Source organism: Amblyraja radiata, chromosome 5 (assembly GCF_010909765.2).
Source record: "Amblyraja radiata isolate CabotCenter1 chromosome 5, sAmbRad1.1.pri, whole genome shotgun sequence".
NCBI classification, from domain to species: domain Eukaryota; kingdom Metazoa; phylum Chordata; class Chondrichthyes; order Rajiformes; family Rajidae; genus Amblyraja; species Amblyraja radiata.
This window is the reverse complement of record NC_045960.1, coordinates 58,838,048-58,856,552: the sequence shown is the minus strand read 5'-3', so window position 1 is coordinate 58,856,552 and position 18,505 is coordinate 58,838,048. Positions and strand designations below refer to the sequence as shown.

Genomic DNA, 18,505 nt, shown 5'->3' with positions numbered 1-18,505 from the left:
ATATAATTTTAGTTAGGTTATATTTGGAGCATTGTGTGCAGTTTGTTTGTCCATGTGGAGGCTTTGGAGATGGTAGATGTGGAGGCTTTGGAGATGGTGTAGAACATGTTCACCAGGATAGACACAAAATGCTGGAGTAGGGACAGGCAGCATCTCTGGAGAGAAGAAATGAGTGACATTTCCGATCGAGACCCTTCTTCAGACTAGTCAGGGGAAAGGGACATGAGAGATATAGAACAAATGAATGAAAGATATATAAAAAAGTAACAATGATAAAGGAAACAGGCCGTTGTTAGCTGTTTGGAACGAGAAGCTGGTGCGAATTGGGTGGGGGAGGGATGGGGAGAGGGGGAATGCAGGGGTTACTTGAAGTTAGAGAAATAACCCGCATCTGCAGTTCCTTCCTACCCAGGATGTTGGCTGGATTATTAGCTATAAAGGGAGATTGGACAAACTTGGATTATTTTCTCTCGAGCATTGGAGGCTGAGGGGAGATCAGATAGAAGTTATAAAATTATGAGAGGCATAGATTGGATTGTTTAGTTTAGCTTAGCATGGAAACAAACACCTAGTCGCACAAATTCTGTTATTCCACTTTCTCATTCACTCGGTACACATTAAGGGCAAGTTACAGAAGCCACTTAACCTATAAACCCGCACATCTCTGCTATGTTGGAGGAAACTGGAACACTCGGAGGAAACATACCTAGTCACAGGGCGAATATGTAAACTCTGCGTAGACAGCACCCGAGGTCAGGATTGAACCCAGGTCTCTGCCGCTGTGAGGCTGCAGCTCTACTAGCTGCACCACTGTGCCACCTCAGAGTGAGGATCAGTGGACAGTCAGAGGGCATAGTTTTAAGGTGAGAGCAGGAAAGTTTAAAGGAGACATGCAGAGCAAATTATTTAACGAAAGAATGGTGGTTGACTTGAATGCTTTGTCGGAGGAGGTTCGTTCGAAATGGAAGCAGATATAGTAGCAACATTTAAGAGACATTTAGACAGGGAAATGAACAGGCTGTGAATGAAGAGGTATAGATCATGGCAGGCAGATGGGGTTAGTTTAATTTTACATCATGGTCGACACAGATATTGTGGGTCAAAAGGCCTGTTCCTGTGTTGCATTTTTCTATATACATGGTCTATGCTATTAAGACTTCAAATTCATTTATCTGTTTAGTTGCTTTAGAAATCTTTGATCATTAGCAATCCTGCCATTTGACTTCCTATCACCATCAACCAACAGTGGAAAAAAACAAAAACAAAAAAACTGCTTTTGCTGCAAATCTGAAATAAATCTGTGGAACGAGAAATTATTTTTTTAATTTCCAAGACCTCTTGTGAGAACTGGGAAGGAAAGAATAGAAATTATAATTTTTGATTAAGTGAAGATTTTCCCAATTCTTACACAGTACCCCAGATTTGAAGTGTTCTTTTTCTGGTTCACTTTCCACGGTTGCTGCTAAACCAGCCAACAGTGTTTGCTTCATGATTTTCTCGATGAGGCTGATGTGGCCACTGGGGAGCTAACTTTCTAAGGTCTCTTGGTTCATTACACCAAAATGTAGTATATCTGATATGGTCTCACAGCACTATGGTTGAGTCAGTCATCACTGACATAGATGGAAACAGTAACAGTATAGCTAAGAGATGGTGCAATAACATCAAAGCATTAGATTTTCTGGTAATAGTGTCTCTCCTAGATTTTATGAAAGCTGAGCAAAAGATGTTCAATCCTTACCTCTAAAACCAGTTGCAAATCTTCCATGTACCGCTCCTCAGTCTGAATCAGTTCATGAATATAACCTTGACGTTTTCTTTCCATAGGTTGCATGGAATCAAGGCAATGGAGGTCAGCACACCCTGCAGGTCATTAAAGTTCATTACAGAGGGAACTGCATGCATTATTTCAGTCTTCAACAGCATGTTATGTGGTCCTCTATGAAATTGAGTTTTTCACTTTATTGTATTCTTATATTTTGAGGAGCATTCTACAAACATAATGTACAACTCAATGAGTATTTCTCTTGTAAATTATGATTTTTTTTTACAACTGATTTCCTGACTACCATTAAAGTGGAGCATTTGCTTTTGGAGGTTATTTCTGAAGATAAACACTGACAATATTAAATAAGTGTAGCAGAGAGGATTCAATGGTAGTGTTTACTAAATTATGATTTACCTTATAAGAATGCATTTAATTAATTTTGAATTGTTATTTTTCAATTTCATTTACTGAATAATTATTTTAGGTAATTTGATGAAAACATGAACATTTATATTTTCATAAAGCAAAGTTGAAAAGATGTCAATTGGTTTGTTTCCATCTGCAAATTTTACTTTTGTGACACTAGTCACACAATGACATTCAGAATATTGCAACAGGCCAAGAAGGCATTAGGGAAATCTAGACCATAGAGTTAAATAATGCCTGTCCTGCCATCAGAATCCACATGCGAAGAACGATTATTTAAAACAAATTGTTTTTAGTATTTCCTGCCCCGATTTGACTTCCCAAAATGCAACGCCGCAAACATATCTGCACTAAGCTCCATTAACCGTTCCTCAGCTCACTTGCCCAGCTGATCAGGATCCTGCTATAATTTTTCATAACCATCTTTGCTACCACCCACTTTTGTGACATCTGCAAACTTACTAATTATGCTTTGCACATTCTCATCCAAATCGTTGATATAAACCAAATAGCAATGGGACGAGCTCCGATCCCCAAGGCACACCACTAATCACGGGCCTCCAGTCTAAAAAATGACCTACCACCATCACATAGAAACATAGAAAATAGGTGCAGGAGTAGGCCATTCGCCCCTTCGAGCCTGCACCGCCATTCAATATGATCATGGCTGATCATCCAACTAGGTATCCTGTACCTGCCTTCTCTCCATACCCCCTGATCCCTTTAGCCACAAGGGCCACATCTAACTCCCTCTTAAATATAGCATGTAGGAACAATATAACATGTAGGAACAAACTGCAGATGCTGGTTTAAATCGAAGGTAGACACAAAATGCTGGAGTAACTCAGCGGGACAGACACGTCTGTCCCGCTGAGTTACTCCAGCATTTGCGTCTACCTCCCACCATACTCTCTCTTTCTATCCACGAAGCCAATTCTCTATCGAGATAGTTAGTTCTCCCTGGATCCCTTCTGGATAGCCTTCTGGAGCACCTACTATACAGAACCATATCAAATGCCTTGGTGAAGTCCAGAAAGACAACATCTGCTGCTTAGCCATCATAATCTTTTCTGGTTACATCTTCAAAAAACTAAGATTCATAAAATATAATCTCCCACGTACAAAACCATGCTGACTATCCATAATCAGATCATCTTATCCCTTAGAAATCCTCTCCAGTAACTTGCCTACCATCAATGTGAGGCTCACTGGTCCATAGATACCAAGTCCATAAGAGTTTTCCTGAAGAAAGATGGTATGTTTCTAAGCTGTCACAAAGGATGCACTCAACTTAGTTGGCCAACAAACCAAACCAATAAGCAGTTTGATAAACAAGGGACATCCTGGAGTTAATGAACATATCATGACTGAATTTACCATCACACTTGGAGGAAAATTGACCAAAAACCAAGGTTCTGTACTTATTGCCGAGTGCATAAATGTGCGAGGAAATGGTGGGAATTTTTAACACACGATATAAAATATGATGCATCTCATCAAGAATGATACCCAAAGTAAATATAAAATCCTAATAGACTTCTACGTTGATTTATCGTTAACATGAGAACTGGAAAAAAAGATTTATGAAAAGGACACGGGATTGGGGCAAAGATAGGTAAGGTACAGCAACAGCAAAACATATTGTCCACAAAGAATGTCTACTAAATGTCTATTCATTTAGTTTAGTTCAGTTTAGAGAGGCAGCATGTAAACAGGGCCGTGTACCACCGAGTCCACGCCGATCATTGATTATCCATTTGTACTAGTTCCATATTATACCACTTTCTCATCTAGCCAAGAATATAAAGGAGGATAGTAAAAGCTTCTTTAGGTATGTGAAGAGGAAAAAATTAGTTAAGACCAAAGTTGGACCCTTGAAGACTGAAAAGGTGAATTTATTATGGGGAAAAAGGAAATGGCAGATGAGTTGAACAGGTACTTTGAACCCGTCTTCACTAAGGAGGACACAAACAATCTTCCTGATGTACTAGTGGCCAGAGGATCTGGGGTGATGGAGGAACTGAAGGAAATCCACATTAGGCAGGAAATGGTGTTGGGTAGACTGATGGGACTGAAGGCTGATAAATCCCCAGGGCCTGATGGTCTGCATCCCAGGGTACTTAAGGAATTGGCTCTAGAAATTCAGGATCAGTTCCTGTGGATTGGAGGGTAGCTAATGTTATCCCACTTTTAAGAAAGGCGGGAGAGAGAAAATAGGGAATTATAGGCCAGTTAGCCTGACATCGGTGGTGGGGAAGATGCTGGAGTCAATCATAAAAGATGAAATAGTACCACATTTGGATAGCAGTAACAGGATTGGTCCAAGTCAGCATGGATTTAAGAAGGGGAGATCATGCTTGACTCATTTTCTGGTATTTTTTGAGGATGTAACTATGAAAATGGACATGGGAGAGCCAGTGGATGTACCTGGACTTTCAGAAAGCATTCGATAAGGTCCCACATAGGAGATTAGGGGGCAAAATTAGGGCACATGGTATTGGGGGTAGAGTGCTGACATGGATAGAAAATTGGTTGGCAGACAGGAAACAAAGAGTAGGGATTAACGGGTCCCTTTCAGAATGGCAGGCAGTGACTAATGGGGTGCTAGGACCGCAGCTATTTACAATATACATCAATGATTTAGGTGAAGTGATTCAAAGTAACATTAGCAAATTTGCAGATGACACAAAGCTGAGTGACAGTGTGAACTGTGAGGAGGATGCTATGAGAATGCAGGGTGACTTGGACAGGTTGGGTGAGTGGGCAGATGCATGGCAGATGCAGTTTAATGTGGATAAATGTGAGGTTATCCACTTTGGTAGCAAAAACAGGAAGGCAGATTATTATCTATTGGTGTTCATTGTCTAAATGGTGTCAAGTTGGGAAAAGGGGAAGTACAACAGGATCTGGGGGTCCTTGTTCATCAGTCAATGAAAGTAAGCATGCAGGTACAGCAGGCCATGAAGAAAGCGAATGGCATGTTGGCCTTCATAACAAGAGGAGTTGAGTATAGGAGCAAAAAGGTCCTGCAGTTGTACAAGGCCCTAGAGAAACCACACCTGGAGTATTGTGTTCAGTTTTGGTCCCCTAATTTGAGGAAGGACATTCTTGCTAATGAGGGAGTGCAGCGTAGGTTTACAAGGTTAATTCCCGGGATGGCGGGACTGTCATATGCTGAGAGAATGGAGCAGCAGGGCTTGAGTATTCTGGAATTTAGAAGGACGAGAGGGGATCTTATTGAAACATATAAGATTATTAAGGATTTGGACACACTAGAGGCAGGAAACATGTTCCCGCTGTTGGGGGAGTCCAGAACCAGGGGCCACAGTTTAAGAATAAGGGGTAAGCCATTACCATTTAGAACAGAGATGAGGAAACACTTTTTCACACAGAGAGTTGTGAGTCTGTGGAATTCTGTGGAGGGCGGTGGAGGCCGGTTCTCTGCATACTTTCAAGAGAGAGCTGGATAGGGCTCTTGAAGATAGCGGAGTAAGGGAATATGAGAACAGAAGAAAACAGCTTTTCTTGAACAGTCCCTCGGGATTGAGGATGATTTATTTGCGCTTCAGATCTGTGGGTTCTGAGTTGGGTGACAATGTCTTCATGATTTGCAGACTCCGCAACAAGTGGCTCTGAAGGTGCCTAATGGAGAGAGTGGGTGGGATGTTTGTGAGTTTCTGCACTCCTTGGTTTTAACTTGTCTTCCATGTGCTCACCTATTTTGGAAATGGTCATTGGTTTCCTGGATGTTACTTCTTCATTTTAAATGGTCAACTATGAGAGATTCCTATTAGTTGACAAGGAAGTTATGTCTTATCAGTAAGGCCCTGAGAATATCTATTATTGATAGAAGATGTTTTGCAAGGATGAAGTCCCAATAATACCAGGATATTGAGAAGGCTGAAGATTCATGGGAGGAGGAGGAATTCACATGCATTAAAGAAAAATGTCAGCAAAGATAAATTATTGGTATTGAATCTAGGGTTAGACTGTTTCTACTTGAGCATACCTAACAGTGTATCAAGAGGTAGCACACATGTAAGGAATAAAGTAGCCAAAAAACATCCTTGGATAATGCTGGGCAGTCATGTACTGAGGATACTGCTGGAATGTTCTAACTAGATTTTCTGCATAAGAGTACAAAAGATTGAGGGAAATTTCTCGGTCTTGGCAAACAAAGTGTTATTAGAGGATTGTGTGGGTGACTTTGGCAGGGGCTACAGAGAGGACAAGCAGGGAAATTGCCCAAAGTCAAGAAACAGAATGAAAACATATTTTGAATTTGAAGCTAATTAGATATTGTGGCTAGTTTTGGAAAATATGGAATAGGCTTTATTGAGCGAATAATTGAAAAATGCATTCACCTACTAACTTCAATGCTGTAAAATGTTCCATGGTGCTTGTCATGAGGTAATCAATCAAAAACTGGTAGCAGGCCAAAACAGGGAAAGGGCATTTTTCACTCCAGTCAGCAAGCAAAGATTTATGATGATCTTCGTAAATAAGGATTGTTGAAAGGAGTTTGTAATGTCAACTCAAGAAGTTATTTGTTATAACTAAGGTGCATGAAATTAGAGTCAATCTGTAGCATGACTAGAAATTGATTGGAATTGGGTCATATCCACGTGTCCACGTGGATGTTTTAAACCAAAAGTCATATAGATTTGTTTACCTATTCTGTTAGATGCATAATTAGCAAATAACTTTCTTTAAGGATGCTGCTGAGTAGGATTGTTTTGGGAAAGGGAGGGAAGAGTTGTCAACAGTAATAGTGGATTACTGCCTCCTTTTTTAACTGTTTGAATGGTCATGAAATAATAAACGTTTTTTTTAATTGCCAATCTGTATTATATTATAGTACAATCTGAGTATGTTACCACGTGCCCATAATCAGAAAAAGACCCAAATTTAACATTAAATATAAAGTAGACAAAGCAGAAATTTCACACTCATACCCATGTTTATATATTTAATGAAAACTTGCATAGTACAATAGTGATAAATGCATATACACGTGTCTATTTATATGTAGATTTGATTGAAGCAATTTCTTTATGTAAGCAAATTTCTTAACTAAATCCAGTTTGACTGATTTAGCCATTACTGGTACAGTACAAGGTATCTCCACAAATGTGCAAGTCTCACATTAAGCAGCATTAATGGCCCTTGCGTCAACAGGATACCAACATGCTTGCATTTTTTTTAAAGCTATGTCTTTATGATCATGTTAGCACAATAGGGAATCTTGTATATATTTATATTACTCTAATAGTCTTCAGTAGTCGGTTTTAATACTGATCAGAACTGTATGCTTATCAGCTTTTAGACTGGCGAGAAATGGTGTGTTGCACTTCTTAGCGAAGATGAACTAATGTCACAAAATCTTAGGTTCAGTGTACCTGTTGGAACTATCCATCTTAGTTAAAACTGAATTATCCACAATTTCATTTTCCATCTTGAAGAACTTCATTGTAAATAAATCTGGTGTAAAATTGGAAATACCTTCAAAAATGTTCCCAGAGGAAATAATCCATGGCAAGGGTACAATAAATGCACTTACAAAGATCTGTTCTTCACTTTCCCTTATTTTCAGTAAACCAGAGATCAATTATAAGGGCAAGACTTAGCTAGATATTCAGATATCACACTCACCAACTTTAAGAGCCACTGGGAAGTATTAAGCATTTGCAATTCGATTTCAAATGCAGGAATTTTGTTTTTTTAATTACATGGCAGTGCAGCTTTACATTTTTTTTTTTTTTTTGCAAATTAAAAGTAATAGTGCATTTGCTATCAGTTAAATGTTATCTGACTCATGGATAAGATCAGAATATCAGGATTGATAAAAATATATACACAATTCAAAAAGAGAAACCATTTACATTTACAAAAGCAAAGTACCACCGATGGTGGAAACTGAAATTAAAACAGAAACTTCTGGAAATGCTCAGTAGATCAGGTAGCATCTGCACAAAGAGAAACATTTAACATTCAGGAAAATGATCATTCAATCAGTTCATTAAAAACGGATGCAAGATCTTTGATCTGAAACATTAAATTTGTTTCTTTCCTAAGATGATGCAAGATCTGCTGAGTACATTCAGCAGCCTCTTTTTTTATACCATATTAATTTTATTTTTTACATAATTTATCAGCTTTCTCAACCCGATGCCTCCTCCTTGTGAAGAAAAATACATACAACCTTCCAAAGACTTGACTTCCGAGGTTTCCAAGGCTTGTTTGTACATTGACACGAAAAACTCTAAAAATGTACGTGAAAGCCTTGGATATGATACACTAGTTTAATGAAAGTGCAAAAATAAATATTGTCTGCTTGTTCCAACTGCCCAATTCTTTGTAGATTTTTTTTAAAAGCAAGCAAGCTATGATCCATTCAATGCAATAATTTTCTTCATGTAACAGAATTAAAATGTCATTTTAATATAGTTATTTTTAATTCGTTTTGACAAAGACCATTCCCAAAAAAATAGATTTTGAAAGTCTCTTCCACCTTGTTACATAGCAACAGTTTCATACATTACCCATTAACTTTAACTCTTCAACCTTGCAAGGATTTTATAAAAACTTATTGAGATAACATTCTCAGGAATGCAAAAATGCATGGAAACAAAAGGATAAAGGAACCTTAGTTTGCTCCGAAGAACTTCAATTCAAGTGCATCATCTGGTCAGTCTCTCTATGGAGGCCCAGCACATCCACACAAAAATAGAGCGAGGGAGAAAATAAACATGGATCAACAACTTCAACCATAGCTTTCCTTGAATATTGAGGTAGATGTACCTCCTATGGCATCTTCTTACAACCTCTCATTGGACAGCACCAGAAGGACTATCCAAAATTCTGACCGTCTGCACAGCAGAGGATGGAGCAGAAGAAAAGTGCAGCTACGTTAAAAATATGAGATAGTCACAGCCAAAAGAGCAGAGTGGCCTTGGATCATGGTATGAACAGCACAGCTATGGAGGCTCTCTCATTAATAATGCTCAGTCGAGAGACAAATTCCTAACACATCTTTATGCTACAGCATCAAAGATGGCAACACTGCAGTTAAATGGATAAAATTATTAACTTAGAATAATATAAATGGTGGTTGTTTCCAGCCACAAAATCTGAGAATGGTGTTCCAAATTACTCAATAGGTTGAAGAGTCAAAAAGAATTTATCAGAACAGGGCAGACACAAACATTTTCGGTCAAGTGGTGACTATTAAATACTAATAGTGGGTCTTTTTGTGACAAGATTTAACGATGGAGGGCCCATCTTACAAGAAACTATATTCCAATAATTGCAAAAGGTCTAATGATGGGACAAGAAAGTAAAGGAGCACTGAAATCACCAGGACAGAAAGCACAGAAAGACCCACTATCCTTCCAATGAACCATCTTATGAAAAACAAATTAATAAGGCTTTCTATTTTGGGAGAGGCAGATAGCCTCTGGAAATTTAGAAATGTAAACGTTTAAAGTCTTTATAAGTAAATGTGATCAGGAACAACAAATAACAACACTTTCCATCTTTCCACAGTTGTGTACAAGATGAATAAATCACAAGATCTCAGATATTGATCCCGATTCCAATTACACATGAAGATTGTAGTAGCGTGGAAAGGTAATTTGATCAATTGTTTACTGAGTAGCTAATGAATCAAAACTTTGGGAGAGTTAAATTAATTGAATTGAAAGCTCGATGAGTTAAATGAGATAGATACTATCTGCCATCATCAATATTTCATAATAAGTAGGATTAATCATGCGGCATTCATTTGATCAAGACTGTACGTGTATGCCCAACGTCCACCCTGCAGGGAAACTGGGGATAGTGGGTCTCTTTGAGGGCTTTCATACTCTGACTTTGAGAAGAAGGCAACATTACGGTCCTAAAAAAAAATGAGGAAACAAAAATAAGAAAACAGAACACATTTACAGATGAAAAGGTAAAGATACAGAATGAAAGACACAGCAACTATGACCAATAAATGAAATTTTAAGGGTGCACACAGATTTGTGTCAGAGAGCAGAAGAGCAAAAAATTAACAATTAAGGAATGGTGATCACGTCAAAATCATCTTAAAAAATGTTCTACATTTAGATGGCTAAGTTATAAAAGTAATTTTCTAAGGCCCAAGTGTAATAGGACATTATTCATTTAGAAAGTGATTTAACTTCTAGTGTTTTAAGCTAATTTTACTGGTACTGCCCAATGCTGAAATTAGGAATGGTGCAGTGGAACTCAAGACCAGAACATGGTTTATTTTCTATTCCATCTTGTCTGTATTAGCAGAACAAGATATTGCACCAATCAGATGTACAATGCTTTTGCCAAGCAACAATGTTTTAAGGAAACCTTTTATTCACTGCATGATTTGAATTAGGTAATTAATTTCTTATTTTCTTCTGTTATTAAGGTCACATTATTGGTTCTGAGTAAGAAATGCCAGCTCTTTTTCACCCATTCTTTAAGGATACTTGCATGGTCAGTGAAGGTTCACTGGCTACTCAAAATTTGCAAGGACAGCAAAACAAGCAAGTTCAATTCTGTCCACAGTCAAACTCAAATTCACAGTCAAACTTACACTCTCTGGGGGAAGCCACATGACACAGAGCAGAAGTTCTTAAATTGCCTTTCCCTTCCCCAGTTTAGGAACACTTTGGCTAACTATGGCATCCCCACCGTCATCCCAATAGCCATCGCGTAACTCAGCATACATAATACAATTATAGTTAGGAGTCTACTGGTATGCGTAACAACCTTGTTACAACAAATGGTGAATAATCCAAACACGCAACTGGAGTACCACCATTCATTGATTTTTTTAAATAGGTAACTGATTTGTCTGATATGAACATAGAATTGCATAGTACAGGAACAGGCCCTTCGTCCCAGGACACTTGTGCCGACTTCGATACCAAATTAAACCAATTCCACCTGTCTGCATCATATTCTTCCATTCCCTGTCTGTTCATTAGCTTGTCTAAATGCCTCTTAATTGTCACCATCATATCTGCATCTACCTCCCACCCTACCCAAGACAACACGTTCCAGGTGCCTATCACTCTTTGTGTAAATACAAAACTTGCCCCACACGTTTCCTTTAAACCTTCCCACTCTCACCTTAAAGCTATGCCCTTTGGTATTTGACTTTTTTTCCTGGGAAGATGATTCTGATTGTCTTCCCTATCCATGCCTGATAACTTTCTAAACTTCTGTCAGGTCACCCTTCAGCCTTCAAGGCTTGAGAGAAAATAATGCAAAGTTGGCCAAGTTTTTTATATAGCCAATACTCTGTAATCCAGGCAACAACCTTGTGAACCTCTTCTGCTCCCATTCCAAAGCCTCCACATCCTTCCTGTAATGTGATGATCAGAACTGCACACAATAGACCAAACGTCTCTTAATCAATGTTTTATACAGCCACAACATGACTTCCTGGCTTTCATACTCAAACACCCCAACCAACAAACCAAATAGGCTATGCACCTTCTTTATCACCCTATCTCCTCGTGTTGCTACATTCAGGGAGCTACGGACTTACACCCTAAGATTCCTCTGCACATCAGACTTAAGCATTTAATTTATCCATGTTAAGTGCTGCAGCCAAATTAGCTGCAGAGAAGAGAGGCAGAAAACACGTCTACAGGAGAGTAAAACTCCCTCAAAAACCCATTGAGACTGGGCTAAAAGGATGGAGCCGAATATTTTAGCTTGGCATAAGCATTAAGGTTTACAAAGCAAAGGCGGATAAAGAGAATTAAGATACAGTTCAGTGATCATCTAATTTACAACCTGTTCAGCCTTGAGATGCTCGATGGCTTTCTTGTTTCAGTTCAACATTAGTTATTAGTAAAAATCGATATTTTTACATAAAACCTGTTGTTTCAGTTTGTGAAACTTCTATTTGAAAAGTTACCAATTCTCTATTTTTTAAAGTACATAAAAACTAAAATGATAGTATGTTGAACAGAAGTTTATCAACAGCCTACGAGCAGTCTCCCTTTCTATAAACAGGAATAACATGCAGAAGCCAAGATTTTAAAACTTGAGGGACAAAATTAAATGCCAATCCTCCTTCTTCAGCAAGATTGCAGTGATGAAAGACAGGAGTGACTGGAATTCAGGCCCAAGCATGACATGCATTTAATTCAGTTTCACAATCAACTAGTTTTCAATTGTATGAGACATGCGTCTTTGAGGAGAGCATGCATAAATCAGCCTATAGATTTTGAATTATTTTCTTCCTGAAGCAGTTTTCCCCAAAATTTTCTTCAGAAGACATCAAGTCTTGTTGTGGCATGGGTTCTTGGGTACTGAATGAAACAGTGAGGCTAGTCAGATAATTTAGAATTAAGTCAGATCCCCAATCAATCCAATTGATCTCATCCAATGTCCAAGTATAGAAGCATAAGCACAGTGATTAGGAACAGGAATTCTTGGTGAACTTTCCTTTCACATCTCAGAGTTTTGAAACTGTTGATGAATCCCAAATTGTACTCAGCTGAGTTGCATCCTTATATGCTCTGAATAATAAGTTAATTTGATGGAAATCACCACGTGAAGATGTTAGGTTTCTTTCACGGTAAATTTACTTAACTGATATGATTTACAGAGACCTTGGTTTTGATTGCATTGAATAACAAAATGACAGACAAGTATTATTTCACCACTTTATACAGAACTGAGTGTGAATGGTCGCAGTTGGTGATGTCAGTCTACAATTATGTATAATTTATTCACGTTGGTACAACTTGCTTTACCCTTTCTTTAACAGTTTCCATTTTGTAGTAGATCAGCATTTTTGTCTTGTGACTATAGTTCCTTTAGTATGTGATAACCAATTCATTTATCATTATAGATTTTTTTTGTATGTTATATCAATGCAAATGTTTCATATTTCCACAATAAAACGACCGTCCACACACTGCTAGTGACCAATAAATCTTTACCAATAATTTTTATCTCATATGGCAATCTTATAAATCATTCACTATATCTTGCATGCATTTGTGTCAGGGGTTTTGTGCTTTGAATTTATAATCAATAAATAGTAAAGGCCTGCTAAATATTTCCAATTTTTGTTGCTTATCCAATTCCCCCCCCCCCCAATTCATTGCAATGACAGAGCAACAGAATGAAAATTAAGTCTTTGTATGGTAAACTCATGGCTGCAAGCTTCAATGTCTACAAACTGATTTATTTTTACAAAACCAATCACCTGGTTGAAAGGTTAACACTGCGATGGCAGAGTGGACTATGTTTCCTGTTACACTGATATAATGGCCTTTCACTCTTTAGGAAGGGTTCACAATTGATTACCAAAATAGTAGAAATGCTCTCAGTGTTTGTTTCAACTTTAAGATTGTATTTGAATGGCATTTCATTACTTACACTGCTGACTTGGATCGGAGTCTACGGTTGCCTTAACGTAATTGGAAGGGAATAAGCCATTCATTCCATTCAACTCTCCCTGCCACCAATCTGGATCATCCTTGTTCAGCACATTGATAAGCTGAGTTTTGGAAAAACTGAGTTCGTCTTCATTCGCGGCAGTATAGTCATAGATTGCTATGACCTGACAGACTATAAGAAAGAAAAATATATTTTGAGTTCAGGCCAGAGTGTTGGAAAAAATTCGAGAAACCAAGCACATAGTTAAGGATGTTAACCCCACATATTGTAATTGCTAGGTGATGGTATGAAGGAGTACGTTCCAGACAATCATTGTCATAGAGCTGGGATCAGGCCCTTTGCCTCAAATTGCCGACGCCGATCAGCATGCCCCATCTACACTAGTTCCACCTGTCCGCATTTGGCATATAACCATCTAAACTGATTCTATCCATGTGCCTGTCCAAATGTCTCTTAAACGTTATGATAGCGCCATCCCCCACTGGCAGCTTGTTCCATACACCCACCACCCTGTGTAGAAAAAGTTGACCCTCAAGTTCCTATTAAATATTTCCCCCCTCACCTTAAACCTATGTCCTCTGGTCTCAATTCCTCTACTCAGGACAAAAGACTCTGTGCAAAAGAGTCTCACATGGATTGCAGCATCAAAATTCATACCTTCTCAAGGCAAGCAAGGAAGGGTGGAGCAGAGATTGTATTACTGTGCTAGTAACCCAGGAAATGTGCATTCAAACCAATGTGGTGATTAAAAAAAGGCATAAGCAAAAAAATAATCTGGGAGTCTCTGTGGTTTGGACTATGCAAAAGAGTGCTTGATGCAGATTCAATAACAAGTTTTAGAGGGGTCTGAATGAAAACCTCAAGGGAAAGATCTGCAGGGCTGTGGGCAATGGTAGATCGTATAACAATCTCACTACAAATTTATGAAGCCAATGGTAGCACGACTAGAATAGCCTCCTGCCCTGTACCAATCTGTGACTCCAACTATTGCTGGAATTCGAAGTACTCCATTGGTGTAAGGCACAGTAGGCCATCAGGATGACCATCAATGTGCAAATACTATCTTTCAGTAACTGAAATAATTGGTCTGTAAATATTTTCACTGTTTTTAAAAAATCTGCCCCTGATGGATATCCTTTCTGAAAAATAATTTGGCTATACAAATGATATATTGTTAAGAAAAAAGTAACACAGTAAGCTACTAGTTAAAATATTCTGCTCACGTGGAGGTGGAGCAGGTGTGGATTTTCCACTACTTTGCCCGAGCAGCTTGACATGACTTGCAGGAAACCATCCCTTTTGACGTTTTTTACCTCTGGCCTGCAAGAGAAACGGGATTTTCAAAATATGAAACCCAGTCATAAAATTCATTTGTGGCTATATCATTCTTATAAATACTAGAGCCACAAATATTTTGTTTTGAGTGGACCCAAGTTAACATGGGCAGACACATATACAGATTTTATCCATCCGAGAACCCACTAAGTACCTAGTGGTTTTGTAGGATGGATAAAATCTGTATATGTGTCTGCCCATGTTAACTTGGGTCCAATAAAAATATAACATTTCTGGCTTTTGTACTCTGGCCTCAAATTGTGTTAGTAGTTTTCCATCCAGCAACCCACTAAGTACATTTCAACTAAGGTATTAACATTGTATATGATCAGAATTATGTTAACTAGCCCTCTTTTTACAATAAAACAACTACACAAGAGAGGAGCAAAAAGCAATTCAACATCCCAGGAATATGGAGAGATAGAGACAGACAGCTTGGGATTCAAGTGAAAGTTTACAAACAGGAAATTCCCTTATCTAAATCCCTTTCTCTTGCAATTCCACTAGCTGCCCTTCAAATATTTATCGGAAATAAGAATATGTTATTACTGGTTATTAATACAATACAATACAATTTATTTGTCATTTGAACCCCATTGAGGTTCAAACGAAATGTTGTTTCTGCAGTCATACACACAAGAAAGAACCAAGACACAACACAATTTACACAAACATCCATCACAGCGCATCTCCTCCTCGCTGTGATGGAAGGCAAAGACTTATCTCTCCCCTGCACTCCCCATTCCCCTCCCGATGTCAGAGTCAAAGCCCCCGGCGGGCGATGGTAATTGTCCCGCGGCCATTTACGCCGCGCCGGGTGATGCAAGGCCGCGCTCCGGGTCTTGTTGTTGGAGCCCCCGGCAGGTGCTAGCAAAGTCCCGCAGCCATTCCAAGCCGCGCGGGCGATGATGTAAGGCCCCGCTCCAGGTAATCTTCAACCCCACAACTCGGGCGGGTGAAGTCGCCGTTGCGGAAGCCCCGAAAAGCGGTCTCCCAGCAGGGACCTGCGGGCTCCCAGTGTTCCTGTCTGCCAGACCTGCGGTTGGAGCCTCCGAATCCCCGGGGTCGGGTCGCAGCAGCGCGCCACCACCGCTCCACCCGCTCCGAACTCGGCCAGCTCCGCGATGGTGAGTAGGTCCGCAGGCTCCGCGACTGGAGCCCCAGGTCGTCCCTGCTGGAGGCCGCTCCACGGTGCTAGGCCCCAATGACAACGGAGACCCGACAGAGAAAAGGTCGGGTTCTCCATGCAGGGGATAGATTTTTAAAGTTTCCCCCACCCCCCGCCCCCCTCACACATACCCACATACATACACAAAAAAATAAAATAAAAACTACATTCAAACGAGACAAAAAATAATAAAAAGACAGACGGACTGCAGAGGCCGCTGCGACGTGAGTCGCGCCACCCACCGATCATATTGAATATAGACAGGTTCAATAAGAAAACTACCTCCATTCTCTTCCCACTGTGGCTCATTGGCACCTGATATTGATTTTATCGCTTATGCATATCTACATTACTAAAAGTCTGTTCTTGACCGGTTTTGGTCATCTGTGCTGCGATTTCCGAGAGAACGCCGCCACCTACGGCCGTCATTTTTGGCCACCTCGCTCAGAGCCCCCCTCCGCCGCATGTTGGGGGAACAGACCCAACGGGTCTGCACTTGGTCTAGTTTATTATAGAAGTAATCACGTTATTATGTTGCTTACCTGCAATTCACCCTGCCACCATCCAGAGGCATTTTTCTTCAAAATAACTATCAACTGGCCGGGGACGAGACTTAGCTGCTCAGTACCTGCTGCAGTGTATGCCGAGGTTACTTGAGCAATCTCTGCAAGTAAAACATCAAAGCGGTTACAATGAATATATTCAAAAATTGTTTTAATTAATTTGGCCAAACTAAAAATCTGAAAAACTTCAAAATTTACTTTTTTCAACAGGTGTTTTGACCTCGCTTGCTGCACTTGATCATGATATTTCTAATGTAAATCAAAAGAATATTTGCAGCCTTCAATAATACCAGATTCAGACAGCTAATGCCTTCTCAAATCTGAACTTCAATAATGGGAATATTAATGCTGTTTGACAACATGCTTTATTTAAGTAAACATCAGGAAAATTTTGCAGAATGAATGCAGAGGAAACGCACCTGGTTTCTTGTTTAACGTCCCTGCTTTTCCTGAACTACTTGATCCCTGACAAAATAAAAAGCAAATAGGATTAAACAAAATTTTCCCTCCACAATAACGTTTTTATTTCCTTATACCCTGACATTCTCCTCTGCTATAATTTTGGACTAGGCTATTAAATTAAGCTAGAGAAAGTGAGCAATCTTGGCAGCAGAAGGATTGTGGCAGACAGAACGATGTACCCATTATCCCCGACTCCATCCTTAACTCTCAGACCATCAAGCCTTGTTTATTTTAAAGCAGTTTAAACTTTATCCTGCAAGTTTTAATAGGAACAGCAGTGATTGGGCAACCTTTCTCAGGAGGATTCCTTTAAATTAATCCTAAACTGGAAACCATAATAACTTCAGTAATGATTTTGGTTATTGGGTACAAAGAAGAATACTAGTAGTTCATGATATTGAAAATTATAAAATGTTAATATTCCAAGAGTTATAACAAATAAACAACTGGAAAGTTAACCAGAGTAGAATTAGCGACATAAGAATGGGGCTTAAACTTTTGGACAGAATAATAGCTTGACTGAAGCTAGACCTATTAAGGATATAATCAAATACAACAGCAGAAATCCCCTGTGCTTTTCTCAGAGCTTTCAGTTCTAATAGGAGGTCAATTACCTGAATCATCAACACTGTTGCTCTAAATGCTACCCAACTAGCCAAGAATCAAACACTTCTGTTCCTGTAATTGAAACTCCTTCCATTTACATAAGCTTATATGTTGTTTTCCAACTCAAAAAAGGTTACTGTACAAGTAAATTTGTTGAGTGTAAAATTTTGAATAATAAACATCATGAAAACCAAATAAAGTGTTAAACTTACATCTGAATCCTTTGGTCTCACATAATTTGAAGGAAAGACACCTGTTCTATCATCAATAACTCCTGTCCACCATTCGCCATCTTTCTTAGTGACCAGAACCAAATCACCCGTAGCGAAGGTTAAATCTCCAGTTTCAGTACTTTCGTATGAATATAGTGCAATATACTCTATCAAAAATAAGAGCAAAATTGTTATTAATATGGATAAACATCACATCTCTGAAATTTCTTGGAGCTGAAGATAGGATCACATCAATCATTTAACTTTACATTTTGCTATTACCACCACCCCACAACAATTTGGAATAAAACAATTAATGGCAATTTGATGGCACACAAATTTGTGTTGCTGCCTCACAGCTCCGAGTTCAACGCTGAACTCAGGTACAGGTGGTGATACAGCACCTGAGGTCTGTGGCTTCTGTACACTACCCCTCAGCATAGGGGGACATTGAACTAATGGGAATAGTCTATAGGCATGGATCTGATGGGCTGAATGATCTCCTTTTGTGTCATAACAAATTTAATTTCCAGTATACAGA

General features: G+C 39.1%; 1 protein-coding gene across 7 annotated transcripts in view; it reads right to left on the bottom strand.

Annotated features, from left to right (window-relative positions):
* Window positions 1–18,505, bottom strand: part of itsn2 (intersectin 2) — a 168,655-nt gene that overhangs the window by 30,210 nt on the left and 119,940 nt on the right. For 6 of the 7 annotated variants that reach the window (XM_033021309.1, XM_033021311.1, XM_033021313.1 and 3 more), the window contains 6 exons: window positions 17,965–18,131; window positions 17,104–17,149; window positions 16,664–16,785; window positions 14,842–14,938; window positions 13,598–13,789; window positions 1,742–1,863 (listed from right to left, as the gene is read on the bottom strand). In XM_033021309.1, coding sequence (XP_032877200.1) covers window positions 1,742–1,863; window positions 13,598–13,789; window positions 14,842–14,938; window positions 16,664–16,785; window positions 17,104–17,149; window positions 17,965–18,131 — 746 coding nt within the window. Of the gene's footprint in view, window positions 1–1,741; window positions 1,864–7,148; window positions 10,092–13,597; window positions 13,790–14,841; window positions 14,939–16,663; window positions 16,786–17,103; window positions 17,150–17,964; window positions 18,132–18,505 lie in introns of those variants that run through there. The other variant, XM_033021314.1, reaches the window with a different exon arrangement.